Below are 21507 nucleotides of genomic sequence, written 5' to 3' on the forward strand. Positions count from 1 at the left end.
TAAAGAAGACGGGATGCTACACAGTGGTAAACACGAGCATGTCGCGTTGCTGCCGTCAAACTCAAACTGATTTTTGACAGGTTTTCTATGTTCTTTTTCTGTGTTGTTGTGATTTGGCGATATATAAAAATAAAAATGAACTGAATTGTTCGACTCTGAATAAAATATAGATTTACGAGATTTGAAAATCATTGGATTTTATTTTTTTGCTTACATTTTACACAGTGGCCCAACTTTTTTGGTACTGGATTTGAATTAGGTACATTATTCTTTACATACTTTTCATGTCGGTGTAGAAAATCAAACCCAAAGTGAAAATAGCATCATCAAGTTGTACTCACTAACAAACAAGACGAAAAACTCTGTGGACTACAGTGGATTTAATTCAAGGTTTGAGCAAAGAAGCAAAACAAAAACAAAACAATGAAGTAAAAGACAGTAAAGCGCTACAGTGAAGCTAAAGGGGACTTCATCCCTCTGTGTGTGATCACACAGTCTACACTATAGTCTCTGCTGACCTCTCCATAATGAGCATTTTATGAGGCAGTAGGTTACGTCTTTCCTCCTGTCCTCGCTCTTCCACCTGTCAACTTTCTTCCTTCTTTGCCAGCTTACAGACCTGCAGACTTTCCATCGGGATCCCCCTCCAAGCCTCCTTAGGCTCGCCGACTTTTTTTACCCTTGGGATATGCATAAGCGATAGTCACTTTGCAGCCATCTAGCTCGCAGTCCTCCATAGCCTCTTTGGCAGCTTTGCAACTTTCATCGGTGCCAAAGTTCACAAAGCCGAACCTGACGAAAATAAAATGTAAAATGCATCCAAGTGAGAATCGTGAACTCAGTTTAAGCAGTTAACACAGTAAAGAGACAGCTTCGCACTACAGACCTCTTTGAAACGTCTTTCTTATTTACAGTGACTCTTGCGTTGACGGCTCCTTCAAAGACACTTTTGAGCATCTCTGGACTTGTCTTCTCAGCGAGGCCCATGACGATCAGTGTTTTTGACAGGACTAGAAAAGAAACATTTAATAATTTAACGCCGCTGTTTTACTCAAACTGACGTCACAAACGCCACACTTCTGTAATCAAGCAGCCAATCTGATAACATCTAGATAATGAGATGATACCCTTTGCTTTCTCTGGCTTTTCACACGATTCTTCTGTGGCTTCTTTTTTGCCGGCCTCAATATTTTGGGATGACCGCAAGGCCTTTTTATCTGTAAGGAGGTCAGAACATGCAAAGTCCACATTAAATTTACTAAAAAAGAATATTCAAACTGCTTCACTGATTTCATTTACCTTTTTTCCTTTTGTTTTCCACATCAGCTTTAGTGACTCTACAAACACCTTTTTCTCCTACACAGTTCAAAATCAAAACCCTCTTTTGGATCGTCACTCCTTGTTTTTGCTTCTGTACCTTCCTAGCAATGCCTGTGTTTTTGAACTCCAAAAAGGCAATTCTGTTGAAAAATAAAGACATTTCACTTAGAACTTGTTATAAACAATCTTTAAAAATGCACCTATTATATTAATTTTAAGCTTAATATCGTTAATGTTATCTCTTTGAACTCTCGTAGAAAGCTTTGCCTGATTCCCTTTTAAAAATACCCTTAATGATCTAATACTAAGCCTTAGCGCATTCACTAACAGCCTTTACGCTAACCTGGTTCTGATTGGCTCTTCGTCATAAACAAAAGGATTAAACAGCAGGTGGGTGGGGCTTTTGCCATAGCCATTGCAAGAGGACCATATAAGGATATCCCCTCTTGGTGGCATCATCATACTACGAGTTTAAAGCAGATTCAAGTTTTAACTTTTAGCTCACAGGGATTACTTGTACACATTATGATCTCATCATTAGAATCTCAGCTTTAATATAAACTTCCACCATTCTAACATGAAAGCATAATAGGTCCCCCTTTCAAAGCATAAACAAGTAATGAATGACTTCCTCATCTGACAACTTCCTGTTCAAAACTCTCACCCTTTGGTTGGGCCTTCAGTTCCACCAGGAAACCGGATGGCGATGGCCTTGTGGAAGATCTTCAGAATGTCTTCCTTCGTTGCGTTGTAAGGCAAGTTCTTTACAAACAAACATCTGGCATCTCTGGCTGCAAAAATACAGGAAAGTTCCACTTTTTTTTAATATATAAAGCTTATATTACTATTTTGATCCTCAGAACTGAAGAAGCTTCTCGGATGAGAGGTGAAACGTCTTCAAGTAACTTAAAGAAGTCCAGACGCTTTTCTTTGCAAGCTCCTTTGACTACGATGACCTGGATGACTGAGAACCTTCACAGACAGATCCTCACAATGTTTTTACAAAGGTTCCTGCTAATGACCATTGCCACAGATTCCTATAGGACTGGAAGGCTTAAGGAACTTCCACATTGGTTTTTCACTACCAGAGGCCAGATCCATCTCTTATACTATGTGACAAATGCACGTTCTTAAAGTTCGATAATAAGTTCATTAATTTAATCAACACACATTAAACAAATCTATTTGGTCATTTTTACCTTGCTTTTTTAGTTCAGGAGATTTCACCTTCACTTTTTCTGCACTTTTGATCTTTGCTTTGGCGATCTTCATTGGTTTATCGAGCAGCACCTCCCCATTTGATGTCAAGGCTTTAGTCAGGTCCATTTCTGAGAGCAAATCTACAAATGCATGTTTCCTGTAACAGCAGAAAATCACTTTATGTACTTTATGTAGCAGCAATAAATAAATAAATAAAATGAAAATAAAAAAATAAAGCATAAATAAAGAAAACATACTCACCTGGATCGGTCCAATCTGATGTCTTTGAACAGAAGATTTTGTGACATGAGATATTTTTCTAGTGACTCTTTCAGTTCTTCAGAATTTTTAGAGCTGTTGAGGTTACCAACGAAAAGACAAAATCCTAAAGAGGAATAAAGCAGCGAGATGTGTAAAGGCGTCTTCAGGATCACCGGATATCTTACAAGACAAACAGTAATGAGTTCATACCTTCATTGATGCGCTTTGCTTTCTTTGATGGGGAATCCTCAATGACAGGTTCTGCCTTCCTTTTACCATTTACTGCAGGAGATAGAAAATGTGGTAACTGCCATCGTCCTGGGTTTTGGTCAAGGTTTTTCAGCTTATGGACTTTGTATTCTTGTTTGTTTATTTATTTTTTCATCTTCTATTCCTTTAGTAATTTGAGTCCTGATTTTTGGATTATGTTTACTTTTTTCTTTGATGGAATTTGTGAGGATGTTGTCATTTTCTTTGGACAACCCACCTCACCAATACAGCGGTGCTTTCTGTTTACTAAGGCTACGTCCACACGTACCCGGGTATTTTTGAAAACGCAGATTTTTCTATGCGTTTGCACCTTTCGTCCACACGTAAACGGCGTTTTTGGTCACTGAAAACTGAGATTTTTAAAAACTCCGGCCAGGGTGGATATTTTTGAAAACTTCGTTTTTGCATTTACGTGTGGACGAGAAAAACGGAGAAAACGCAGAAAACGCAGCGTCAAAGGTGTGCGTCTTTTTTGACGTCACACTGTGCGCCACGTTATTGTTTCGGTGAAATGAATTTCTACAATACTGTTACTGTTAATTGTACTCTGTGCAGTGTTTAAATGCTTACATATACACTCACAGTTACTGTCCCTCCACACATACGACTCGGTTCTGCTTCTATGCCCCATCTTTGTTTACTATTTCCCACCGAGGCTTCTAGACTTCTGATTGGCCAACATTTCTACACGGTTAGGAATATATCGGCACCTGTTGCTTTGGCATGTTCCTAGCAGCGTTTTCCTTCATTTCTGCGTTTACATGTGGACGGGATTATTTTTTAAAACGAAAACAGAAAATCTCCGTTTTCAAAAATACCCGTGTACGTGTGGACGTAGCCCAAGTCTGTCTGCAGAGAGTGTATTTGAGTCCTCATTTAACGCTATATGGCACAATGAGACAACAAGCAACCAAGGGGAGAGAGAGAAACTATAAAAACACAGACAGTAATGAGGGAAAGGAGAACAAGAAGGCAACTAAACACAGCTGCAAATTATCAGGAATTTTTCAAAGGACGTAGATGCTAAACAAAAGAAGTGACTATCAAAAAGAAACAGGAAGTGAGAACTGTAACTAAACAGCAAAACAAAGACAACAGTAAACTTGACATAAAGGAAAGATGCAGAAGTCAGGCAAAGAGGAAATTATGAGACAATAAAACTCTTAATACCAACAGCAAATTAAACTAACAACTAAGGAAATATTGCAAGAAAAATTAAATAACAAACTAAATAAGAACCAAATGAAGATTATTTAAGAATAAACAACCCTGAAAAACTCATGTCTGAAACTTCATGTCTGATATCAATTAACAGTACTATTTTACCTTTTTTGTCCAGTGAGCGTGCGTTCACCTTCGCCTTGTCCTCACTTGTGATCTTTACTTTGGTGATTTTCATTGGTTTATCGAGAAGGATCTCTCCATTTAACGCCAACGCTTTCGTCAAGTCCATTTCGGTGGCCAAATCTAGAAAAGCATGTTTCCTACAACAGCACACATTCATATCAGTTATTTCATCTAGAAGCAAAATTTACAAAACACAGAATATATTTTTTAAGAGGGGCAAAGAAAAGGTTTTGCAACTCTAAAAAGTTTTTCTTGTGCATACTTTCATTTTCCACATTGCTAATTTTTGGGGGCTTTTATGAAGTGTTAAATATGCAACTTGTTAACTTGACAAGTTATAATGCACTCTCAACTGTCAGCCTGTCCATCACCACTGCAAACTCCTCGATCAACACTCTCAAAGCAAACACCACATCTGCAGTGCTCTCTCTCAGCATGAAGCCATAGTGCTGCTCACTGATCATCACCTCTCTCCTTGACAGTGCACTTCTTCTCCATTCCTCAGGTATCCTCTCACTCACCAGAATTGTGATAAACAATATAAACAACCGTCCGCTGCCTTCTCTCCAACATCTTCATACCTCCATAGGTATGTCATCAGGACGAACCGCCTTTCTCCTTATCCATGAACTTACAGCTTAGATTTAACACAGCAGCGACATGCTGAACATTTTTGTCTTTGTGATTTAATCAAAAAGTCGGGTCCCTTTATGAGCAATGACCGTCAGCACAACTGTTAAGTTATGTTAACACAAAAGTTGAATATTATGCAAATTTCAGGTCAGTTTTAAGAATGCAAATACGTTTCCAAGAAGTCACACAGGACTTTCACAGCAACCTAAAAATAACACTGGAATTTGTCCCACAGTGCAGGAGAAGACCGTTAAATTCAGATCAGGCACATTTGTTGCTTTCACAGGCAAAGAGGTTTTTCATCACACCTTTTAGAGGACTTAACATGAAAAAAACAAATCACATAAACAAAGAAACAAACAGAAACACTCACCTGGATTGGTCTAATTGAATGTCTTGAAACAGAAGGCTTTGCGACATGAAGTATTTTTCTAGTGACTCGTTGACTTCTTGATAGGTTTTAGTTTTGTTCAGGTTGCCAACACAAATACGAAATCCTAAAGAAGAATAAAGGGATGAAATATGTGAAGGCAAAGCCTCTCCAGGAATACGAGGTAATGTACAAGAAAAAGATGAGTTCTCACCATCATTGTTGACCTTAGATTTCTTGGATGGGCGATTCTTAACTGCTTTTTGTTTCCCATTTACTGCACAGGACAGAAAGTATTACAGATGTTTAATGGACTTTTCTACTTTAACTGCACTCTAAGAACTTTTTTTTTTTACCAAAAGCCTCATTCACCCAGTAACACACACACGGTTACTGGGTGAATGGATGCAGTGTGGGCAACTTAGGATTCAGTATCCAACCCAAGGACACTTCCGACATGAAAACCAGAGGAGGCAGGGAGTGAACCGCCAACTTTATGATTAGCAGACGACCCGCTTTGCCTCCTGAGCCACAGCCAATAAAACACACCTACTTCTGCCAGCTGAGGCTTCGTGGTCTCTGGAGGGTTTGGTCTTAAACACCTGTTATCACAATTTTATAGCATGCAATAGCTTTTATCATTTGAAGAATAATATTTATGTCTTTGAAAATACTTTGACAAAGGCTGGGGTAATTCTAGCTTTAAGGTGGAAATGGAAAACATTTAGAGCCCAGCTGAAGTGAGAGTCCAAGAGACGATTGGGGTCTCTTCATCTAGTAAAAGCAGACCTGCCATCATTTAAAGATGCTGTAAATTAACTGTTGTGACTGGATCTTTTGTGACATCAGTGAAAGGGGTGCATGTTTCATATCGGAAGCAGCACTCTAAAAATCTTGTATGAAATGCAACAGATAGACTTTATGACTTTATTATTTTATATTATTACACATGCACACTTCAGAGGAGAAAGGATATTGAAAGATTTTGGTCATGCAGCAGTAACATCCAGTGAACATCCTTACCACAACCAGTCATCTTTTTGGCAGTCATCTGATCGCTTGCATCATGTGTCGTTTGTGTGTCATCATCTTCTCCTTCCTCATTCTTCTTCTTCCAGGATACAGTTACTGTGGGGGCATTTCCTTTAACTTTTATCACAGTGTTCGTCTCACGATCTGAAAAGATATTTTAATTACTCACACAGCTCAAGCGCAGACACCCTGTGTGACAGTAACTCACCGGCCACCTCGGTGGGTACACCTGTCCAACTGTCCACTAAATATCTAATCAAATATTACATGGCAGCACCTCTGTGTATTTAGGCAGGTAGACATGATCCAGATGACCTGCTGAAATTCAAACCGAGCACCAGAATTGGGAAACGTAAAGTCATCTTAACTTGAAGTTTAAGTGACTTTGAATGTCGCATGATTGCTCATGCCAGATGGGTGGATCTGAGTGAAAACTGCTGATTAATTAGGAATTTCCCACATAATCATCACTATGATTACAGAAAATGGTCTGAAAAAGAAAATATCTGTAGGCGGCAGTTCTCTGCGTCAAAATTCCTTGTTGGGGTCAGAGGTCAGAGGAAAATGGCCAGGCTGATTTAAGATAATAAGAAGGCAACAGTAACACAAATAGTCAGTTGTTATAACCAGGAAAATGCTGACGAGCACCTCTGAAAGCACAACATCTTGAAACTTGGAGCAGATGGACTACAACAGCAGAAGACCACACTGGGTATCACTCCTGTCAGCTAACAACAGGAAACTGAGGCTATAGGCTCACCAAAAATGAAAAATATAAGTAAGAAAAACATTGCCTGGTCTGATGAATCTCTATTTCTGCAGCAACAGTCAGGTGGAAAGGACAGAGTTTGACATAAACAACATGAAAGCATGGCTCCATCCTCCCTTGTATCAACAATTTCTGGCTGCGGATGGTGGTTTAATGTTGTTGGGGATAATTTCTTGGCACACTTTGGTACCAGTACCAGAGGACAGCCTACTTGAACATTGTTTCTGGTCATGTCCATCCCTTTATGACCACAGTGTATCCATCTTCTGATGGCTGCTTCCAGCAGCATAACAAACCATGTCACAAAGCTCAAATCATCTCAAACTGCTTTCTTAAACATGACAGTAATTTCATTGGACTCCAAAAATAGCCTCCACAGTCACCAGATCTCAATCTAAAAGAGCATCTTTGGGATGTGGTAGAACAGGAGATTCACATCATGGATGTGCAACTAACAAATCTGTAGCAACTGCGTGATGCTGTCATATCAATATGGACTAAAATCTCTGAGCAATGTATCTATCACCTTGTTGGATCTGTGCCACAAAACAGTAAGTTAGTTGCGCAGGCAAAACTATACGCCAGTTGTACCTTATAAAGTGTCCGCTGAGATCATATAGATTGAAGGACTTATAGTTACTAACATTATTCAGCTCAAACAGTCATGTTTACTGTGAATTTCTACATATTAATAGGGATTTACTTGCCAGTGTCAGCTGTGTCCTCTTGTACAACTTTGCTCTGTTTTTTTCTCCGTCTCGTAGCCTGAAACAAACACAACAGCTTCAGTGAACGATTTACCATTTACGTTTACCAAAAACCCAACTTGAAGTCTGTAAATTCCTTTGCGATGTCTGACAAAACACTGTGCTAACGGCAGAGATGTTCGTGTTACTTTTAGCATTTTTATCATTAAAGACAGAAAAAATTAACTCTTCCCTAAATAGCTGCCCTTTCTAATGTAATAACGGTATTATATCCGAGTACTCGACTATAATCAGACTCATGTTTTGTACAATTTTAATTATGATAATTCACAAGTTAACCGACTGCTAGCTCGTGAGTTCGCACTGACCCCAACAAACAACGTGATATAAACGCTTAACACAATGCATTTATATCACATCAAAGCCTGTTTGCGTAAGTTTGCGGTATAACTCTTACGTCTGTTTTTGCCATATTAAACGTTTAAGTAGCACAAAATCACAGGCTGAAACAATTGTAGCGTCAGTCAGAAACCATACACGCGTGCTCGGATGAAAACATCCACATGCTACCGGACTTGAGTACCGTACTGCGCATGCGTACGATGTACTCTACGGATGCCCGCACAGAAACACGCTTTCGGGTAAGTTTACGCGGTTTTACGACTACTACTTTCGTTATTCCTTGCTGATAATTAGACTACCGTGTGCGCTACCCCACAGTGAGGGGAGTAGATCCCGGAAACAGAGAAGGTTCGAATAAAGCGGTTAGACAGATTTGGGGATGTTTTTGGAAGCTAATTACTATTTAAATGTCTTCTAGCCAGTTAGCCCTAGCTTAACTTTTGAGTTTGGTGAACTTGTGAAAAGCATTTCGGCTCCAGCCAAACTTTGGACCCATTTTCACTTTTAGCTACTGAAATTTGTGATGCGAATGTTTGCTCTGCTGGAAAATCATGCCGTAGCAATCCGTTGACTCAAACAGGCTGAACTGGAACCCGAGTCCAAAGGTGGAGTTACAGTCCCAACACGAAACCCGGTGCAGATAAGCTACTGTCGGATTAAACGAGCCATTCAGGTTGTACACAAGACCACAATGAGTTGATCACAAATGGCGTGGGACGGCACTGAGACAAAATAGGACACACTTTCCCACAATGGGGAGCCACAGGAACGGTTTCAAGAAGGAAAGCTACATTTTGTCGGTGGACGTGGGCACAACGTCAATCAGATGTCACGTCTATGACAAGGAGGCAAAGATCCGAGGATCATGCTCTACAAAGGTATTCATCTGGTCTGCCTTTTTAATTCCTCACATAAACCACCCACTTGGTAAATAAATTAAATGCAGCATCCACACAAACTTGATCTTTCCCCAGGTTGTGCTCCTCTATCCAGAGGTAGGACATGTGGAGATGGACCCAGATGACCTGTGGAAAGGGTTTATCTCTGTGGTTAAAGGAGCTGTGCAAGGTACATCTTCTCCAATTCCTACTTTTATGTCAATCCGGAGATGTGCCATGAAAAAGTGTTTGTCCCCTTCCTGATTTCTAAGGTTTTTTGTATATTGGTCACACTTGAATCTAAAGATAAACATTTTTATTTGCCATTGTTGCACTAGGTCAGGGTACCTTGGAAATTTCGTGGATAATGGCTATTACTGTGGTTCAGAGTCCCAAAGCCTTAGAAATGGCTTTGTAATCATTTCTAGGCATGTCGTAATGCAAGCATAATAGATAAAACACTACCGAAGTTTCACATAGTTCATTTAGTTTTGTTATCAAAGAGAAAATTGTGTGCGAAAGATCATATACTGATATTCCAGTTAAGCACACTTGGCTTTTAGATTTTTTTTTAAATTGTTCTTTTTGTTTATCATTTACTGCAATGTGAATGTCTTATGTTGGAATTTTTTTTAGAAAAACGATCCTTGTCCTTCTTTTTCGCCGCTAAACCGTTTTGTGCTCGTGTTGCTGTCCTGATCATATAGATGCAGGAATACAAATGCACCAGGTAGAGGCCCTTGGGATCTCCACTCTGCGCAGTACCTTCACAACATGGGACAGGTGAATAGCTTTGCTCACATACCTACTTTAGCACATCTTTGAATAATTCATGCCCTATGCTGGCTTTTCCTCTAGTTTGTTTCTCATCTCCTCTTCCGCTTTGACAGGAGAACTGGGGTTCCTTTCCACAACTTCATCAGCTGGCAGGATCAGAGAGCTGCAGACCTGGTGAAGTCCTGGAACAGATCCTGCACCATGAAAGTGAGGCTGCTCCCCATTTCTATCTTTCATGATCTTTAGTCAATAGATTGGACTTTAAAAGGCAAAGGCAGGAAAAAATTTCAAATAAATATAATGTTCCCATGTAAACTCAAAATTCTTTTCAACCAGTGCTGGGTGTGCTTTTTGTTTATCCAACTTATTTGTTTGTTTGTTTTTACAAAAATCTCAGGCAATCCATGGTGCAATGAAGGTCCTCTACTTTGTTACCAGGCAGAAACGGTTGCTTGCAGCAAGTCTCATCGTCTTCTCCACTCAGCATCTCACTTTTCGCCTCGTCTGGGTCTTGACACATTACAAACAGGTGCGTGGAAGGGTTAACTAACGGGCTTGTGCTCAAAAGTAGAGTAACACAGTTGCACACATTTGCATGCATAACAACTGGGAACAATGTGGGCCACTGTTTAATTGCAATCAAACAATTCGTTTATGTGTGAAAACTCACAACTAAACGATGAATTCAGGAACAGTGAGTACACTGAAAAGTTGAAGTTCCCTCATATTTGACGGAATATAACAAATCATTCATTACAGGGCTCTAGACTAACTTTTTGCCATGGGCATACCGGTACGCCTAACTTTAAAAAGTTAGGCGTACCGGCACAAAAGTTAGGCGCACACAAATTTTATAATAATTTATATAATATAATGTGTTTTTCTGGATACACTGTGCTTTTTCAGCATTCAAAGATTGATGACACCGTGTCAGAGCACTGGCTATGAATTTCAGAAGGATCAGGCCTTAACTTAACAGAAAAGTTAGCAATAGTTCTTTTCCTATTACAGCTACATCCACTTCTGTCGTGCCTAAGCTGCTCACTAGGGCTGGGTATCATCACTGATTTCTATAATCCATTCGATTCCGGTTTTCAAAGTCCCGATTCGATTCAACTTAGCCTCAGACAGTCAGAAATATTATAATTCTGATCATTTATCAGTACTGACTTCATCAGAATTGTGAACATCACAGCAGATGCCTTTGTGTGAAAGTAACTGAGAATAAAACACAGAAAAACATGAAGGAGATTTTCCTGGTCTGGCTTTTTATAGCAGATAACCTTAAAAATATTCTACAATGTTCTGCATATAAAGTTTAAATTTCTTCAGTATTGAACAACAGAAAAAATAGGCTTTCTTGTCCGAGGTCATTTAAGTGAAAAAAGAAAAAGAAAAGAAAAAGACAGCAGCCGACAGCGCTGTAAACAACGGTAGACTGGTGGGTAATAAGCGAATGAATAATACAGAAAACAGAGATTGGAGACGGGAAACTGTTCTTGAAGTACAGAGAGAGATAGAGAGAGAGCTAGCTGTGCATGAAGTGTGATTTTAATAGTCGTGGAAGCAAAACAGCAAAATTCATGACGACATTGATCAAATGTGAAGCGCAGTTTGCTGCTTCTTTTGCTGCTTCTTTTGCTGCTTCTTTTGCTGCTGGCTCGGTGAATTTTGGTTGGAGAGAGACAAAACCTGCAGCTCAGAATCAGCGCAAAAAGACGTAAACACAGCGCGGACCGGACGCATCAGAATCACTAAGCTCCGACAGCGTGTCCGTCTACGGGCCGTCGGGTGAGAAAGCCGAGAAAGATAAAGTTGATTCTGATGCGTCGGGTCCGTTCTGTGTTTACGTCTTTGTGTGGAATCCGTGTACCTGCTCTCATCTGCTGTTTGGTTGTTGTTGAAATGGTTTTGTGAGCTTTAATCTGAGAATCTGGTGTTTCTGGCAAAACACAGTTATATTTAAAAGTCGATTCAGGATTTAATGAATTGATATCGCTTTATTCAAGCTACTCACCTCCCACTTCCACCTGCACTTTCAACTGGACCACGGCCAATCAGAGAGGTCCCGCCCCTTACTATCTCTGATTGGTTTAGTCCACGATAGGGGCATAATGTGTGTCTGTTGTTGACCACAGGGAAGGTTGCAGATTTTTTTTTTTTTTTTTGCTACCCGAACAGTTGGTCGCACAGGTGCAACCAAATATTTTTTTTAGTCGCACCACTGAAAAATTTGGTCGCATTTGCGACCAAATTGGTCGCACTCTAGAGCCCTGCATTACTATTAAGGGTTAGGGTTAGACTCTTACAGTTGTTACCATCAGTATAAGAGAATAAATAACTATTTACCATTTGTAAAGGATTTTCCAACCACTAGTCTGTATGTATTTTTAATACATATTCAAAGTAGATTTGTGGAGTAATCATCGGCTATCTCCTGTGCATGGATAACATCAAGCTGTACAACCGGCACGAGTGAGACATTGACTCATTGATCCTCAGCCTGAATAAGTGTGACTCAGTGATGTCAGAGTGTGGGAAGGTGATCCACACCAAAAGGTTTTCGAGAATGCAGGATGACAAGCACATAGAACAGCTACAAGTTCCCACAGTCCTTTGGGTTCCACAATGAAGATCTAAGACAAGTCATTTAATACTCAACTGTAATATTAAACAGGAGGAGATACACTGATATGTCAAGACACAAAAAAAACTGCTCACAATGGACGGAGGTCTCCACCCAAAATCTGACACCCTGAGGCTGTGCAAGTAGCGGAAAGAGGTGAGGCAAGGATTAGACGGTGACGGAGGATGCATGAGTAGGTTAGGAAGATGGTTCCACTTGAGATGAAGAATACTTCAGGCAGTTGAAGAAAGATGATGGTGAGGGAAAGGAGGAGGAGGCATTGTAAAAGACCAAAAGCCTGCATTGGGATGTACCATCGACAGGTAGAGGAAGTGGCTGACATCAAGAAATCCCAGCAGGGGCTAGAAAAATGTTGGCTCTAAGGACAGCACAGAATGTCTGATAATGGTGGCAGAAGAGCAAACCCTAAGCACCAGATTCTGAGATAAACAGAGAAGTGCCAGTGGTTGAAGGAACAACTGGACCAGATGTGGAAGATACAGTTCAAAATGGTCCCAGTGGTAACACCAGCATCAGGAGCTATAACCCTAAAAGTGGATGAGTGGCTCCAGCAGATTGAGGACGCATCAGAGATTTCTGTCCAGAAGAGTAAAGTCCGAGGAGAGCTCGGCTAAAGCGGAATTTATGCTTTGCATGTTCACAGTCCACCGCCAATCAGGGGATGGCCCGTCTACCTACAGAGAACTCTGTTGTTAATGGAGGCAGAGTACAAAGTACGTGGTATAACTGGTTTGTGGGCTGATTGCTGTGTGCTGTTTGTGGTCCTTCAGCCACCTGCAGGGAAGAGCAAGGTTCAAATATACAAAGCGCTGAAGTCAAACAAAGAGTCCACTGCAGCCACTCTCAAAGCTTCTGTATTATTATTTTTTTTACGTTTTTTTGTGTGTTTGTTCGTTTGGTGGTTTTTTATGCTTCTCCCATTCCCGGTGTACTCCGCTTTCCTGCTCTGGCCCACTTATCAACCAATCAGCATTCAGCATCCAGCGACATGCAGTTAGGATTTTGGAGGACTGCATGGGAGCACGGCTGTGATGGGAGAAAAGCCCTCAGGTCTCGCTGTCCGAACAGAAACGTGTACGCAGACTGACACATTTACAGGAACATAAATTACGCTTGAGATGCTGCGCAGAACCCTCGCTCCCAGGTTTTCCCTCTTAAGAAACACAAACATGCTACGCCCCAGGAGGGAGGTTTTTATTTATGTAAAAATAAACTTGTGTTGATGCCCTTATGAACCAAAGAGTTGATTAATAAAAAAGGAAAGGAGAAGCAGTATTAGATGGCCCACAGCATTCTTCTGTTTTCAGCCTCGTCATGTTTCTTTCTTCTTTCAGGTTTGTCAAGCAATAGATGAAGGTTACTGCTGCTTTGGGACAATAGACAGCTGGCTCCTGTTTAAACTCACAAAAGGTGGGTTTGCATTGTTTAGCTTGGTTTCCCGGACATCGAGTAAGCCTAGACTAAAAACACTTTTTCTTTTTTTCTTTCCTTTCAGGGGAGAACTTTTTCTAGCTATTCTCGTTTAGCCTCTTGAACTCAGTGACATCTAAAACAAGTTCAGTAATATAAGATTTGTGCAGTGAACTGTGATTTTGTACAGTTCCTAACAGGATAATAATCCCCAGACAGAATGTCCTTTGTCTTATCAATCCTACTGAGTCACTGATTGGCTGAAATTCCTCAGGAATGTTTCGGCTCACTCCTGGGGAGGAGATTTGGAAAAGTGACAAGCAGCTCGAGTTTTTTGTTAATTAACCTTTCTTTTAGAGACTGATTATATGCATCTCCTAATCTGTTTCAGGACACCTGCATGCCACCGATTACTCTAATGCCAGTTCAACAGGGATTTTCGACTCTTATCAGGTCTGGTGTCAGTCATAATTATTTACTGTTTATTCTGTGGTTGGTTTGAGTTTGTCTTTTTATATCCCTGTAATGTGACTCGCTTCATAGATGTGCTGGAGTGGGTTTCTGTCCTCTCTTGTGTCCCTGCCGCTCTCTATTTTCCCCAAAGTAGAAAATACAGGGTGAGTGGACCATTCGCTTCCAGTTACATCTGACACTTTGTTCATGTTTTAGCAAAAGTCGCTCATATTAATAAACATGATCACATTTGTCTTTGTATTCTATGTTTTTTTTATCTCCCTGCTGAGTCAGAGACATGCTTGTTTTTGTTATTGTTTGTCTTTTTGTTTGATTCAAAGTCTATCTATCTAAATTTAATGAAACTTTGTGGAGACAGTGAGTATGAATAAAGGAAGAACCTATCAATGTTTAATGCGGTTCTATATGAGACGCTGACTTTGGCAGAGAATCCAAGAGCCCTTCTTTTTATACCTATTTATATATAGATCAATGGATCCCAACTTTTATCCATGCACAGTGTTATAATATGCTAGGAAGTGGGGGAAAAGAGATTGTGTTAATGTTTTTCTGTTTTTTCTCTAAAAGATTTTTCTTGAGAAACACTGAGTGTGTGCCACAATCCCACATGATCACATTTAATGTGACTCACATGTTTGCTTTCTTGCAGCTGGTGGAAGCAAACATCTGTGTGCATAAGAAAAATGTATACATTAAAGTTCAAATGCACTGACTGAAAATGTACACTGTCAACAGTCACTTCAATATGTTAGTTAGAGAGTTATAATTAAAGATTAATTAAACCCAACCTTTGCAATATACAGTAAGCATAAAGCGGAGCGTCTCGTTATGTCCTTTGCCCTCAGTTTGCCTTTAGAGTAAAGCTCTGAAAGAGACTGTGAGACGATTCAATTCAATTTGATGTATACAGCACCAAATCACAACAACAGTCACCTCAGGGTGATTTATATTGTAAGGTAGACCCTACAATAATACATACAGAGAAAACCCCAGCAATCATGACCCCCCCCCCCCCCCCCCATGAGCAAGCATTTTAGAGACAGTGGGAAGGGAAAACTCCTTTCTAACGAGAAGAAACCTCCAGCAGAGCCAGGCTCAGGGAGGGGCGGCCCCAGCCACGACCGGTTGGGGTGAGAGAAGGAAGCATCGTGATGCATTGTGTCTGATTTCTCCGGTTTCTTGTCTTGACACCACAGCCATGACTTTGGTTCCACAGACCCATCCATCTTTGGCGTGCCCATTCCTATCATGTCAGTGGTGAGTCAACATCTGACCGTCACACAATCTGTTGTCTGCATTGCAAACCTCTAACTGCTTAAACCTGGCATTTCGCCACCATTATGTTGTAACAAAGATGTCTTGCAAAGTTAGCTAATCAGCAGCTGATTGCACGTCATCCCTGCACTCCACTTCCCTTAATTGCAAGTTTTCAACATTCATTGTCATCAAAACTTTCAATTATCTCCTCTGTCCATGTGCCTTAGATGGCAGACCAACAGGCAGCCATGTTTGGAGAGTGCTGCTTTGATGTTGGTGATGTGAAGATCACCATGGGAACAGGCACCTTCATGGACATAAACACTGGGAGCAAACCACATACATCTGTAGCAGGTAAAGAGTCCACACATACATTACAAATACATTCATATTCACCCATTCAGGCTAATCATAACCTCTGACCTCTCTTTACAGGTCTGTATCCTCTTGTGGGGTGGAAGATCGGCTCAGAGGTGGTGTACCTAGCAGAGGGAAATGCAGCCGACACAGGGACCGCCATCAAATGGGCACAGAAGCTGGGTGAGCAGTGAGGCGTATAGTGTGAAAACACCATGCACGACTAATTCATCCATCTTTAAATCATAGTCGGTTTTACTCTTCCACACTGAACACTGAGCGTGGCAGTGACGGACAGAACCGGGGATTGTGTGTGACACCTGTGTGTGTGCTGTTTCAGAGCTCTTCTCTGATGTCAGAGAGACCAGCACCATGGCTTACAGTGTCAGTGATTCAGATGGAGTGTGTTTTGTTCCTTCCTTCAGCGGCCTGCAGGTCTGTGCACTTTTTGTTTTTCTGCTGTAAGCGTGTATTTCTTATTACGTGTAGTTTCTTTTAACTCAACACTCATTCATTTCTTTATTTCATTTATCTCTCTGTAACATGGTGTCTCTTTTTTTTTTTGCTGCCCTCCATTGTGAACTCGCCCTTGTAAGTGTTTATGCTGGATGCTAAATGCTTATAGTTAGACACGCAAAAGCTACTTTTCGACAGTAACCCTGCAGAGCTGCGTAACAGCACGTCTGCTGACCAACAATTTTTGAGCTTGACTTTAAGACACAAAGACCGTTTAGAGACCTTTTTTTTTTTCTTTCATAATTTCTTTAACGACTGCAGTTTATTAACTGTTGGTGTAAATGTTTTATTAAAGGCTCCTCTGAATGATCCAAAAGCATGCGCTTCCTTCATGGGCCTAAAACCATCTACTACTAAACGCCACCTGGTCCGGGCCATTCTGGAGTCAGTCGCCTTCAGGTGAGGCATTTTCAAAAGATTAAATACTGTGCAAAAGTCTTGAGCTATCACTCATTTGGTAAATATTTTTGCTTCCAAGAGCAAAGAGCAAGTTTCAAAGTTTTTTTTATTGAAAAACTTTGTTTTTCAACTCCTTTTCAGTCCTGTCCTTGTACCCGACCATTTTCAGCAGTGTTTGGAATTTTTGGTAAGCTGCTTAAAACTGATCCGTAAATCATTCAAGTATGAAAAAGGCACCTAACTCAAGGGAGGAACCAGTGTTGTGTCTACTCATAGCAGACAACTTTGTTACTAGCAGCTGGTCACAAAAACGCGTAGTCTTTTTCAATTTCTGTAGAATAATCTATGAAAATGTTAAATAACACACTTCTTATATTGGCATCAAATATTTTTGCACCACACAATAACTCCTAAAGAGCTATTAGCTGAAACCTTGGCATATTTTGGAAGAGTGTGCAAGTACATCCTTAGAAATGTTGAGGAAACTGGATAAGTGGAGGACAGAATAAGAAATGTTCGACCTAACAACTATCTAGCAGATACACTGTATCTGAAAGTCATGTCCTGAAGACATAAGAAAAAAATGTATTTTCAAAAAGGAAGAAAGGCTGAGGGATGCCAAATTACACAAGTACTGGAGTAAAAATCAGCCACAACAGGTCCGATGGAGTGATGAATGCAAATTTGGCATTTTTGGTTCCAAATGTATGAAGAAGTTCAGGAGAGAGGTGAGTGTCCACAGCCATCTGTAAAACACAGGAGAGACTGTGTCATGGTTTGGGGCTGAATTTCAGATGGTGGAATTAGAGATCTTTAAAAATCTGGAAAGCCTCAGTGGCTTCATTTTCTAACCTGATAATGATCCTTAACACTTGTGGAGAACTGTTCCTGAAGAGTGTTTAAAGAGATTAAAAATTGTGTTGAAGATTAACGGTGGTCAGACTTGCAATCACGCTGGGATTGTACAAACTCTTCTTTTGCCTTAAGAGCTGTATTCTCATGTATGATTGCACCAATTTCATAGTTTTCGAGTCCAACATAGTGAAATGAGGGTGGCTCAAGACTATTGCACAGCACTCTAGTTTCCTTATTGCTTTACTGTTTATTCTCATTCATGCTTATTTACATTCTGTTCCAGAAATAAGCAGCTGTATGAGACAATGTTAAGAGAAACCTGTATTCCCATCACAAAGATAAGGTACAGTACTTCTTTAAACTTGTCAGTCTGAAGGTAGTAACTGTACATGCAATAAAAACTCTGCGTGTTGGCATTTAACTCATACAGAGACCAGACACCCGTTTGATATTTTATTTTAGTGTTTGTCTTTTAGCCAACAAACTGGGCGTAACAGAATAGACTCTTGTGTTCTCTGCCTCCACTCATGCAGTTCATTTCTTTATTGACTTTGCATTATGGCTTTATGTTTCCCTGATACTGTTACAGTAAAGTGAAGGAAAATCTAATTGAGTGCTCGGCTCCTTTCTCTCTCAGGGTGGACGGTGGTGTTTCCTCCAATGACTTCGTCATGCAGCTGACCTCAGACTTGTTTGGTAAAAAGATAGCCAGACCCCAGCACCATGAGATGTCATGTCTCGGGGCTGCTTTTGTCGCTGGACTTGAAGTCGGTATGGAAATAAATATTTAAACAGAACAAATATTTGCACTGTAGTCGAATGTTTTGAAGGAGCATTTGATTCGCGGCTGTGTGAAGATAAGATGTCTTAGAAATGACGTTGAGCACAAACGGAGCGATCTATCATGCTCTGACACTCTGGTCTTACTTTCACTGTGGTTTTTCTCTAAAAATATTACAGCTCCTGACAGGCCCATTTGAAAAGTTTTGATCAAAAGTCCTATTTTTATTCCTGCTGACTCTGGCAGGAGAGGCAAAAAGCCTTGCTGTTTGTTACATAACCTGTTTTCCATTTAATTATTCACATTATGTAATTAGATTGTTATATATTAGTCAGTATTTAATCAAATCAACCAGAAAATATGGCTGATTTGTTGTGGCTGTTTCATAACAGGCCAGAAGCAGGTGGTGCTGACGACTGAACAATAAAATGAATCATGAGGAACATGGCTTTTAAGTGGATCAGTCCACAGTGATGTAGATAATTAGATCATTTGTCCAGCATTTATTGCTCTTTTTGCACCACAGCGTACCTTGTGTGGTGCTAGATTCTGCATTTATATTTGTGTCGGTGTTGTACGCAGGTTTCTGGAGGACGCGTGAGGAGCTGAAAAAGCTGCAGAGTGCCGACGATGAGTTTTTGCCCCGGTGTGCAGACAAGGAGTGCACCGGCAGCCCAAACGGGGAGTACGTCCCCATCCTCCAGAGCTGGGAGAGAGCTCTGCGGCGCTCCATGAATTGGTACAACAAGCCTTGACACTTGAAGCACACACACGGAGAGTCCATGGGGTGACCATGAAGGATGGAGATGTCAGATCTGATGACATTTGAAAGTAGACCGATGATTTTTGTTAATTTTTTTTTTAAAGAAAAATTACTGTTTACAAAATAACAACCATTAGCTGTGAGTCAAATTTTAACGGGCAAAAATAAATCCTGGGCTACTTATGTAAGGAAAACATCGTTGCCAGCAGTTACTTAGTCGTCCTAGGGAACATGACAGCAGATTTTTTATTTTTCCGAGATCTGTTTTCACTGCCACTTGTTTGTCTGCAAGTTTGCACATAATCTACCTAGCTTAGTTTTTAGAAACTTGTTGAAGAGGTGTAGCACAGTTAAGGAAGGAAACCGTTCTGGACCACAGCAGGGCATTGATCTTGTCATAGGATACACTCTCCAAGTGCCCCTCTAATGTAAAGCTAAAGGAGAAATGCACTGACATGATGCTGCAACACTGATTAATACAGTTGAAGGCACGCTTGTACTAACTTCACACAGCAGTGCAGGTCAGATCCAAGCCAAAGGATTCCCCAGCCACAGCCTTGAATTGCTGTCCACAAACAGGAGTTGCTGTTCCCTGACTTGATTTCCTCTTCTTGCACACAGCAGCTGGTTTACAAGCACATTTCATTCATTCCAGGCTGGACGTCACTGGTGCTGCTTCATATTTCAGTCAGTATTTTTTTTTTTTTTTTTTTTTTGCGCAGCGGAAATACGATTTTTACATTTTCCCACATGGGGGTGCTGATGACCACCTTTTACAGCTTTTTAAAAATCATGAGGTCGCCATAGCAACCGCATGCCAAATGTTCATCAGCAGCTATAGAGTTAAAAGCGTTCATCCCAGATTCACACATGAGCCTCTGTTCATGACACCTCAGACTGCACAAAAGGAAGCCCAGATCCGATATGTGCAGCTTAATGTTTCACTTTTGTAGCAGCTGCCTCTCAATTTTTAATCTGAACGTTGACCTCGTATAGTCATACATGATGCCTTTTTTTTTTTTTTAATTAATTACTGTGTGATCAATAAATTATATTCAGTGGCTGTATTCAGAGATTTAAATATGACTAGAACAAAAAACTAATTGTATGTGTTTGTTTTTCTGTATGTGGGAATTTGACTGGAGTTAAGTGTTTAATGTTAATTCTATGCTTCCAATTAGTCGATTATATACCTCTCGATTGGCAACAAGAGCTGGAAAAAGTATTAGATTTAACTGTAATAAACACAAAAATGTCTAATTTTGTACTGTTTGATGCTTTGATCTGTTATTTTGTTGTTGTGAGTGAGGTCGTAAGGGGTTCAAACCAGTCCATGTCTCATGATTATTCTTTGTTAGTGTGGAGTACAACCATGGGGATGTCATATGATAATGTTTTGACTCGAGTCTTGATCTCAACTTGATGAACTCTGATGACATAGTTTAAAATTCTGATTGCATTATGATGAAGCCCAAATGACTAACTAGATCTAAACTGTGAATGTCTTTCCTGACTTGTTCTGCTCCCCGTGTGATGATCTGTTCTCTTGCAAAGTGTAATACTGTGCCTAACCCTAAAGTTAACCCCAGTTCGTGTGTGTGACATCACTTGTACTTCATTCAGTTTCTGAATGGCACGTGTCATTCCAACATGCTAGGGCCTAGCAGATGAATACAATGTGTGTAATTGTAAAAAGATTTGGATGAGAAGGTCTAGTATTTTTGTTGCTGGGGAGGGGCTTCTATTAAAAACCTGAATTATCAGCTGTTGTGGTCGTGGTGATTTGGGTGCCTCGCGCACTCTAGCTGCACAGGTGTCTGTGACACACGGTGAGCGAGTGAGCAGATGCTGCCTGAAAGTGTTTACCTCCACAAGGACTCTGGGGAAATGCTGCTGCCTCATGCCTGAGATGGGGGGGGGTTATCAGAAACGCAGGCCGCCGGATGAGTCTGGGGATTGAGTCCCATTGATGTGGGCAACCTCGCTGTGAGGGTTGCTATGGCAGCTTGGGGATGGAGTGACTGAGAGAACAAATGGAGTGTGTGTGTGCTCATGGTGCTGGTATGGCGAAGGGGGTGCTAA

The 21507-nt window shown here is 40.6% G+C and overlaps 2 protein-coding genes across 3 annotated transcripts; one reads left to right on the top strand and one right to left on the bottom strand.

Moving 5' to 3' along the window:
* Nucleotides 1-360: 360 nt before the first annotated feature.
* LOC146367351 (nucleolin-like) lies at nucleotides 361-8508 on the bottom strand. Its single transcript, XM_084913643.1, has 14 exons — nucleotides 8367-8508; nucleotides 7910-7967; nucleotides 6425-6577; nucleotides 5616-5678; nucleotides 5405-5528; nucleotides 4378-4535; nucleotides 2992-3063; nucleotides 2782-2905; nucleotides 2520-2677; nucleotides 1985-2111; nucleotides 1300-1460; nucleotides 1128-1217; nucleotides 887-1010; nucleotides 361-792 (listed from the first exon to the last, which is right to left on the bottom strand). Exons 1-14 carry the CDS (start codon nucleotides 8379-8381, stop codon nucleotides 657-659), a joined length of 1563 nt encoding a protein of 520 aa, XP_084769769.1. The 5' UTR covers nucleotides 8382-8508; the 3' UTR covers nucleotides 361-656.
* gk5 (glycerol kinase 5) lies at nucleotides 8507-21188 on the top strand. 2 transcript variants are annotated; one of them, XM_084913642.1, is made up of 17 exons: nucleotides 8507-8550; nucleotides 8892-9189; nucleotides 9286-9379; nucleotides 9897-9972; nucleotides 10080-10173; nucleotides 10364-10495; nucleotides 13948-14023; nucleotides 14415-14476; nucleotides 14567-14640; nucleotides 15694-15754; nucleotides 15982-16108; nucleotides 16190-16294; nucleotides 16452-16546; nucleotides 16923-17026; nucleotides 18165-18224; nucleotides 18519-18652; nucleotides 19245-21188. In XM_084913642.1, the coding sequence occupies exons 2-17, from the start codon at nucleotides 9064-9066 to the stop codon at nucleotides 19415-19417; spliced, it is 1593 nt and encodes a 530-aa protein (XP_084769768.1). In that variant the 5' UTR covers nucleotides 8507-8550; nucleotides 8892-9063; the 3' UTR covers nucleotides 19418-21188. The 2 variants fall into 2 exon arrangements, with proteins under 2 accessions (XP_084769768.1, XP_084769767.1); XM_084913641.1 differs by lacking the exon at nucleotides 8507-8550 and having other exon boundaries at nucleotides 8559-9189.
* Nucleotides 21189-21507: the final 319 nt, after the last annotated feature.

The sequence above is a fragment of the Perissodus microlepis genome, chromosome 18 (assembly GCF_051167445.1).
Source record: "Perissodus microlepis isolate ML-2025 ecotype Zambia chromosome 18, ASM5116744v1, whole genome shotgun sequence".
NCBI lineage: Eukaryota > Metazoa > Chordata > Actinopteri > Cichliformes > Cichlidae > Perissodus > Perissodus microlepis.

Bases quoted from the DNA above. Each gene is read 5' to 3' on its own strand.
- LOC146367351 (XM_084913643.1), bottom strand. The intron at 2,906-2,991 runs GTATGAACTCAT...ATTCCTCTTTAG, and splicing joins AGCAAAGCGCATCAATGAAG to GATTTTGTCTTTTCGTTGGT. The intron at 1,218-1,299 runs GTAAATGAAATC...ACCTCCTTACAG, and splicing joins GGAAAACAAAAGGAAAAAAG to ATAAAAAGGCCTTGCGGTCA.
- gk5 (XM_084913642.1), top strand. From the start codon at position 9,064: ATGGGGAGCCACAGGAACGGTTTCAAGAAGGAAAGCTACATTTTGTCG. The intron at 9,380-9,896 runs GTACATCTTCTC...CTGATCATATAG, and splicing joins GGTTAAAGGAGCTGTGCAAG to ATGCAGGAATACAAATGCAC. The intron at 16,295-16,451 runs GTGAGCAGTGAG...GTGCTGTTTCAG, and splicing joins CAAATGGGCACAGAAGCTGG to AGCTCTTCTCTGATGTCAGA.